The following is a 9,123-nucleotide window of genomic DNA, read 5'->3' on the forward strand; positions in this document are numbered from 1 at the left end:
CCTCCACAACTAGACTGAAGAACAAAACGACAGCAACTTGTCTGTTCCCCTTCCCCCAATTCCCCAGCACTGTTCCCATCCCCCAATTCCCCAATAAATAAAAAAAATTTTAAAAAAAAGATATAATGTAAAATGTGTAATAAAATAATGTAACTTTTTAACAGCAAAATCCAAGTAGCTAACATTGGAAATACATTTTTTCAGTATTGCTACTATTTTCTAAAAACATTTTTTTTTAATGCTCTCAGTTTGTTTTTTATTGAGATAAAAAATACTGGGCCAGCCAAGTGGCTCAGTTGGGCTGGCCGAGTGGCTCAGTTGGCTAAGAACACAAGCTCTGAGCAACAGGGTTGCCAGTTCAATCCCCACATGGGCCAGTGAGCTGCACCCGAGCTGAGCTGCCTCTGAGCTGCCAACAGGCGGCAGGATGGCTCAGCTGGTGAGAGCACATGCTCCTAACAACAAGGTTGCTGGTTCGACTCCCGCATGAGATGGTGGGCTACACCCACCTGCAACTAAGATTGAACTTGGCACCTTGAGCTGAGCTGCCACTAGCTGCCAACAGGCGGCCAGATGGCGACTGGACTTGAAGCTGAACTAGCTGTGCTCACAACTAAGATTGAAGGACACCTTGGCTGTTCCCCTTTCCCAATTCCCCAACACTGTTCCACTTCCCCAATTCCCCAATAAAATCTTTAAAAAAAAATACCATAAAATTTACCATCTTACCCATTTTTTCTTTTTTATTAGTTTCAGGTGTACAGAGCAACATAGTGATCAGATATTTACTTAATTCACAAAGCGATAACCCCAGCTGTCTACTACCCAGCCAACACTGTACATAGCTATTAGAACATTACTGAATATATTCCCTGTGCTGCACTACACATCCCTGTGATTATTTTTTTATTATAGTTAGCATTCAATATTATTTTATGTTAGTGCCAGGTGTGCAGTACAGTGGTTAGACATTTATATAATTTATGAATTGATCCCCCCAATAAGCCTACTATCCATCTGACTATACATAATTTTTACAATACTATAGACTATATTCCCCATTATATCCCCGTAACTCTCCTGTAACTATCAATTTGTACTTCTTAAACCCTTCGCCTTTCTCACCCAGCCTCCCAAACCCCATCCCATCTAGTAACCATCAGTTTGTTCCCTGTATCTCTGTGTCTGTTTCTGTTTTGTTTGTTCATTTATTCTGTTATTTAGATTCCACAGATAAGTGAGTTGTGTGGTGTTTGTCTTTCTCAGTCTGACTGATTTCACTTAGCATAATACCCTCTAGGTCCATCCATGTTGTCTTACCATCTTACCGACATTTAAATGTGTGGTTTAGTAGTGATACATATGTTCATATTCTTGTGAGACAGATCTTCAAAACTGTTCCATCTTGCAAAACTGGAACTCTATACCCGTTAAGCAACAACCCCACCTTCCTCCCCCCAACCCAGCTCGTGGAAACCCACCATTCTACTTTCCAGTTCTATGAATTTGACTTCAGTCAATATACCTCATATAAGTGGACACATCCAGTATTTGTCTTTTTGTGACGAGCTTGTTTCACTTAGCATACTGTCCTCAAGATTATTTCATGTTGTATCAAGACATTTTGGAATTCCTCTTATGGAACTGTCTGTTGAGTCTATAGCACATTCTTTTGAAGATACTCATTTATTGAAGCCTTATTCCAAGGACTCCTGCCCTTACTTCCCCAGAGTCTAACATAAACTATATCATACAGCACAGTGTGGCACATTTCTAATAGGATGCAAGTACAGGATCGTGTGAGGGTCACATTTGTATTCTCAGACCTGGACAGCAGCAGAGAAAGATGAATTAGAATAATGGAAGGACAGCGGCAACAGACTTTCACATTAATTCAGACAAATTTGAAAGGTGGTAAAGGTGGTGGAGAAGAAGGAAGTGGCAGCTATAGGGATAAATTAGAGGAAACAAGAAACACCCCTACAGGAGAAAGGGAAGACAAATTAATACTTGCTAACCAATTGAAAGTGAAGTGGAAGAGGCATGTAAGGGAACTGGAAAAGCAGTCATATCTTACTTCATAAACACACTTGTTAATTGTTAGGCATATTTACCTCATGGAGACATGAAAAAAATAAGATTATGTAGGATGAGATTTGAAAATTAAGTGCTTCCAGGGCCGGCTGAGTGGCTCCGTTGGTTAAGAGCTCGCTCAAGAGTTTGAGCTCTGAGCAACAGCGGTTCGAGTCCCGGCCCGAGCTGAGTAGCCACTGAGCTGCCAACAGGTGGCAGGATGGCTCAGCTAAAAAAAATAAAATAAATAACAGTAACTGAAAATTAAGTGCTTCCAAATATTTCATAAGTTATGATGAAATCTGAACACCACAGAAAAGTATTTTAAAATACATTCATTGAAGTTCATTTTAAATCATATAATCAGAAAAAGTTCTAAGGTATCTGTCTTATATTTAAAAACTGAAGTTTAGGCTAAGAAATATTGAATATTCAAAAATCTAATATCTAGTTGTTTCCAAAGTTGAAATTGTGGACAATATAGGGATCAGCCACTAAATACTCTCAATATATGAAGCATTTAGATTTAAAAATGGACAATAGAAATAAATTTATTAATTTAACCATTTATTGAACATTGTTTTATAACCTCAAGGAATGCGCCTTTTATTGAGTTGCAGGTTTAAGTAAACAACTGTAATAACTTTAGAATAAGCATTGAAGGCTTTAAGTTCTTGATAGGAACACTGAAGAAGCCTTGCGGGGGCCGGCCGAGTGGCTCAGTTGGTTAAGAGCTCACTCAAGAGTGCCAGCTCTGAGCAACAGGGTCACCAGTTCGATTCCCACATGGGCCTGAGTTGAGCTGCCACTGAGCTGCCAACAGGTGGCAGGATGGCTCAGCTAAAAATAATAATAATAATAATAAAAGAAGAAGCCTTGACGTATTAGAGGAGGTGACTTTTTTTTTTTTTTGAAGATTTTTATTGGGGAATTAGGGGATGGGAGCAGCACTGGGGAATTGGGAGAAGGGGAACAGAGAAGTTGCTATCCTTTTCTTCTTCAGTCTAGTTGTGGAGGACGTTGCTTCACTGGACCAAGTTGGCACCATCATTGCAGTCTTCCCAGACGAGGCAGATCAGTCACTGGCTTCTGAACAGCCGCTCATGGTGACTGCTGGCCACTCACGCTGGCTGCTGGCTGCACACAGTAGCCCATGGCAACCCACTGCAGCAGGGGCTGTAGCCTACATCGTCTCCAGCGACTCACAGCAGTCCCAGCTCCAGGTTGAGCTGTTGTTCAGCATCTTAGCTGTGGAGGGCAGTGTCACTGGCCCTCATATGTGGGATCTGAACTGGGGCCCTCTGGCGTCCCAAGCCAGCTCTTAACCAACATGCCACTCGGCCAGCCCGAGGAGGTGACTTTTGAGCTGAGCCCTGAAAAATAAAGAGGAATAAGCTCTTCAGGGAAAGAGAATATAAAGTGGGAAATCCTATTCATAGTTAGCATTTCTTAAGGGCTTTTACATACATTATCTCATTTAATTCTGTCAACACTCTCCGGTGTAAGTTACTGTGTCAGTCAGAGTCCTTTCACCAAACAAATGTCACCTCCCAAAGGGACTGTGTATAAGAATATGGAAACCAAGTGATGAACATTCCAGGACTAGTAGCCATGAGAGGCTACAACCACTCCTTTGTCTCAAGGGGCAAGGAAGGGGACTAGATAGAGCCTTCTTATGCAACTTGGATCTTCGTAGAAGAATTTCGCCACTACCAAGTCATGGCCAGGCAAGAAGGAGCTGGGCAATAAATATCCCAATTTCTTTGTCCCACCTAGAAGCCTGCTGAGCATCCCAATAACCAAACTTAATCAGAAACCAGAGGACACTGCTGACAGCTTCCTGGGCCGCACAGCAGGGCGGTAAAGAATGGAGGAGATCTTCGGGTGCCCATGATATCCAGCACAGTCATTTTTTTATTCTCGCCATAGTAAGAGGTAACTGAGAAGTCATCCACTTGCCCAAGTTTACAAATGAATGGACGGAGCATGTTTCATTTCACCACTGTGCTGTACTGTGCTTAAGCCACAAAAATCAAAGGAAGCATGGCACTGAGTAAATAAGTCTCAATGTCTAGGAATTGTGTTCCACTGCTAGTTCAGCAGCTAGAGCGCAATGCTCAGTCTCCGATAAAGGCCTGAAGATTAGCATTTCAGGGCTAGTATGTGGCCCTTTGAGTTCATCAGAGACCTAAGTGATTTCTGCCTTTCTCTTCATCCATCCTTGGTATGTGGCTTCTGTCCTCAGAATCACAATATGGTTGCTGTAGCCTCAGCCTTCTACATCTTCATTCTAAGCAGGAAGCAAGCAGAAGTGAAGAAAATACCACGCCCCTTCCTAAAGGAGTTTTCCCAGAAGCTCTACCCAACATCTACTTAGATCCCATTGGTCAGAATTAGTCACATGGCCAATCCTAATAGCAAGAGAGGCTGACTAATGTAGTTTTTACCTGGATGAGCCCATTACTCTCATAATAAAATTAGAGTTCTCTTATTAAGTGGAGGGAAATAGGATAAGGTAAGCAGCTAGCGGCTCTGTCACAGGGTTTTAATTCATTTTTATATCCCCAAACCTAAAAGAAGGGCCTGGCACATAGTAGGTGTTCAATAAAGTGCTATTAAACTAATCTCAACTACAAATAGTTTATGTAAGAGAGTGTCAGGATTTAGGACTAGAGAGGTAAGTATGGGCCAGATCCTAAGGGGCTCTGCCTTCTAAGTTAAAGTAGTTAGAACATGACGGCAAAAGTGAAGTTCCCACCCCCGCAATAACCTAGGAATAAGGAGCATACATTAGTCATATGGGAGCAAGCTGTGAAATTAATTTAAAATGGTTATGATCAAAGATATGAAAAGTCCATTTAGGAAGTGTGAAAAGCAGCTAATCCCCAAGACAGAAGTAGCAAATCCACTTCATTAACACATCTGAAGAAAGAATGTATTGATGGGGAAGGGAGGGAGGGAGGGTGGTCTGCAATGGACCAAACACTGTTGTCTTCAATCTAGTTGTGGAGGACACAGCTCAGCTCTAAATCCAGTTGCCGTTTTTTTTCAGTCTAGCCGTGGGGGGCACAGCCCACCATCCCATGCAGGAATCAAACCGGCAACCGTGTTAAGAGTACGCGCTCTAACCAACTGAGCCACCCGGCCACCCCTGAAATTCTGGGGGTTCTTTTAAGATTTTATTGGGGAATTGGGGGAGGGGAACAGACAAGTTGCTGTCCTTTTGTTCTTCAGTCAAGTTGTGGAGGACATCGCTTCACTAGCCCATGTTGGTATTATCATTGTGCTTTTCCCAGCTGAGGCAAATCAGTCACCAGCCATTGAATGGCTGCTCACAGTGGCTCTTGGCAGTTCATGCTGGCCGCTGGCCATGCACGGTAGCTTACGGCAGCCCACTGCAGCCCCACTGCAGCCTACGTCATTGCCAATGACTCACGGCAGCCCAGCTCCAGGTTGAGCTGTTGTTCACCATCTTAACTGTAGAGGGTGCAGGTCACTGGCCCATGTAGGATCCGAACTGGGGCCCTGCTGCTCAGAGCTAGCATCCCAAGCCAACTCTTAACCAACGAGCCACTCGGCCAGCCCTGAAATTCTTATACTGCCCTTTTTGGAGTCTTAAGATTCCTCTTTAATATCAAGTTTTATTTACCTTCTTCCCATGCACACATAGTTGTAATAAAACATTTAATGTCAGTTGATGGAGAAAATGCAGATATACACATTCTATATCCTTTGCTATAAGCTTGAAGATCTGTAGCTTGGTCTATAGAAGTTGCGTTTAGAGTTTTCTTTTGTCCAGGAGTCACAGTGAAGGAAACCATTTCACCTTGTGACCTAGTGATCATCACAGTTTCTCAGAACAGAGCTTCGCCCTACTATGGAATGATGCTCTGATATTTTCTGTTCCAGCCTGTTTATTTTTTTTCCTCAAATCTGGACTTCACCCATTAAATTGATTTTTTTACCCATAGGTTGAGACCTACAGTTTGTTTTTACAGCGTTATTGAGATGTAACTGAAGAGACCTACAGTTTCAAAACACTGGCATAGATGTTCTTTTGTGACAGTGGTTGTGAACCTTAGAATTTTAGTTGACTCACCTTTTCCAGTCACCAAACCTCTTGATCTGATTATAAGAGAACCAGCAATTCCCATGTTGAAATTACTTTTCCTGACGTTTTGTGGCTGTTAAAAAAAAAAAAAAAAGACTGGCAAAATTAACAGGCATTCCTGACCAAATGACAATTACATTTCTCATCACCACTTAATAAACTAGCATTCAATTTGTACTTTGCTTTCTTTTAGATTGGATTAGCTAGCCTCAGCCACCTTTGAATTCTCTTGGGTAGATGGCACCTGGTGTTCTCCTAAAATGGAAGCTTCTTTCACCTTTAATACTAAGGACTTTGGACTTTCTTTTAAAGCGAGATCCACTGAAGTGTTTTAATGCCGATTTGCATTTTCGAAAGATAAGCTTGGAAGGATTGTGGACTATGAATTGAACAGAATAGAAGAGAGAGCCAAACCAGTTAGGAAGCTCTTGCAGGAATCAAGCCAGAAATGATAAGAGCCCAAGGTAAGCCAGTGGGGTCAAGATAGGAACAGAATGAGGAGGGGGAAAAAAATCAGTAAAAGGTAGGGACTGTTTAAAATGGATGTAGCAAATGAAAAGAAGGAGAAAGCTAAAGTGAAGAGATATCAAACATTTCTGGTTGAGATGACTGAGCAAAGTATGATACCATTCACCACGACAGAAAATTTGTATAACTGGAGGAGTTCATTTTGACATACTGAACTTTAGTTGCCTGTGGGAACTGTGTGAAAATATATGTAGCTCAAGTTAGAGCTGTAGATGGAGGTGGAGGAGAAGGTGGGAGGAGGGGGGGGGGGGGTCCACCGGCTTATCTGGTGGTAATTGAAGCTGGCCAAGGGCGTCGATAAGGACAAGAGGAGTTGACCATTGATGTCACCCAACATTTTGTGTAGCTATGCATATAAAACTATAAAAAAGATTAAATTGTAAGCTATCGTACTTATCTATATGCCTACATACATATATGTATATATATTTAGGAATGTGGTCCTTCATAGTTTTAAGCAGATATACGTGGGAAAGCAACAAACTTCATATTTTATTATAATATATAAAATAGGATGCTTGACAAGAATCAGTGCCTTATATAAGGAATTCTGAGTGCTTTATCCAGTAAGTCTACCTCCCTTGCTTTTTTGTTACTACTCTACAGCCAAGCTCTTTTTATACTGAAATGATTGAGCAGTAAACCCAAGAAGTACTCTGATAAATACTTAGCAATTCAGAAAATCCAAAGCACAATTATTTGAATCTAGTAATTCTTCAATAAGTATCTACTGAGTGAATGAATATCCAGACAGAGATAGATAAGACTGACAAAAAAGAAGCTGTGTCCTTGATTTTTTATAATTCTCTTTGAAAATAGAAACAATTCAGGCCGGCCAAGTGGCGCGTTGGTTAAGAGCTGGCTTGGGATGCCAGAGGGCCCCGGTTCAGATCCCACATATGAGGGCCAGTGACGCTGCCCTCCACAGCTAAGATGCTGAACAACAGCTCAACGTGGAGCTGGACTGCCGTGAGTCGCCAGCGATGGCGTAGGCTACAGCCCCTGCTGCAGTGGGTTGCCATGGGCTACTGTGTGTAGCCAGCAGCCAGCGTGAGCGGCCAGCAGCCGCAGTGAGCGGCCGTCCAGAAGCCGGCGACTGATCTGCCTCACCCGGGAAGAGCGCAATGATGGTGCCAACTTGGGCCAGTGAAGCAACGTCCTCCACAACTAGACTGAAGAACAAAAGGACAGCAACTTGTCTGTTCCTCTTCCCCCAATTCCCAAAAAAATCTTAAAAAAGAAAATAGAAACAATTCATACAATGCTTACCTCTGTAGAATATGTTAAATATAGGCTTTGAGCCAGAAAACACAGATGTGTATTTTTTTCTCCACACATACCAGGTGGGAGATTATTTCTGACAAAAGACAAAAACCTTTGCCTTCTAAATTTAAGAAAAGCAATTATTTACTGTAATCTTTCATAAAAAGTCCCAGAGTATATTGGTACTTAGTTCTCTGAATTGCCTCATGTCCTCTTGGTAAGCATTTTACTTGATTTTCTTTTTTTCTTTTTCTTTTCTTTTTTTTAACAGACCAAAAAAGAAGCACCTGAGTGGTCTAAGAAGCAGAAGATGAAGACCTAGTATTTGGATGGATTTTCTATATCATTATTTACTCCCAAAGTTCTTTTTCTGATGAACAAAAAGTTTATCTAAATCATGTGCTTGTCATTTTTTAAATAACTAATGTAAAATTTATTTTAACTGAATGTCAAATTAACAGATTTCAGCATAATCAAAATGTACAAAGTGAAAACAGTAGTATACTTTATATTTGGTTTTATCTATTTTGTTACAAAATAAATATATTCTCTATGATTTAAATTTTTGGAGCTTTCATCACTCAAGGCATTTTAAAGTGCGTGGCTTATAAATATTTTGTTTAGTAGTTATTTTGCTGAGTATATTTTCTAACTATATGAATTCTGAGTTTATATGTCATGACACAAATACAAAGACACCCAACCTTTTTTAAAATTAGGAATCATTTATGAAATCTATTAGAAGACACTTCAGATGCCCAATAATATTGGTCAGATACCATGTAGTGGATATGAATTGCATATTATTTGCGGGAAGGGGGGGCTCTGTTTTTTTCTTATATTTCATATTATTATTAACCAATAAAATCTAATGGAAGATTATTTCATCAGTGAAGTAAAAATTTGATTGAAAAGTCTCTTGTCACTGTCAAAACAGTGCTGATTCATATGCTGTATGGACCAAATTTCTAGTCGATGAGAAAAAATTCAGTAGGATTTTCTCTTGTCATAAAGTATGCCCCACTTTTCATTCAAGGGATACAATTTAAAAGAAGAGTTGGTGAGAGAGAGGGAGAGGAAGAAAAGAAAGACATGTGTGTGTGTGTGTGTGTGTGTGTGTGTGTGTGTGTGTGTGTGTGTGTGTGTGT

The 9,123-nt window shown here is 40.9% G+C and overlaps 1 protein-coding gene across 5 annotated transcripts in view; it reads left to right on the top strand.

The window, feature by feature from the left end:
* The window catches only part of PIBF1 (progesterone immunomodulatory binding factor 1), a 203,085-nt gene extending 194,548 nt beyond the window's left edge, over positions 1-8,537 (top strand). For 4 of the 5 annotated variants that reach the window (XR_002125127.1, XR_002125128.1, XR_002125129.1 and 1 more), the window contains one exon: positions 8,247-8,537. Coding sequence is in view for 1 of the 5 variants with exons in the window: in XM_019652149.1 (XP_019507694.1) it covers positions 8,247-8,297 (51 nt within the window). In the remaining 4 variants the exon portion in view is untranslated. Of the gene's footprint in view, positions 1-3,849; positions 4,009-8,246 lie in introns of all 5 variants that reach the window. The other variant, XR_002125130.1, reaches the window with a different exon arrangement.
* Positions 8,538-9,123: the final 586 nt, after the last annotated feature.

This window comes from Hipposideros armiger, unplaced genomic scaffold, assembly GCF_001890085.2.
Source record: "Hipposideros armiger isolate ML-2016 unplaced genomic scaffold, ASM189008v1 scaffold_174, whole genome shotgun sequence".
In the NCBI taxonomy this organism is placed as follows: Eukaryota; Metazoa; Chordata; class Mammalia; order Chiroptera; family Hipposideridae; genus Hipposideros; species Hipposideros armiger.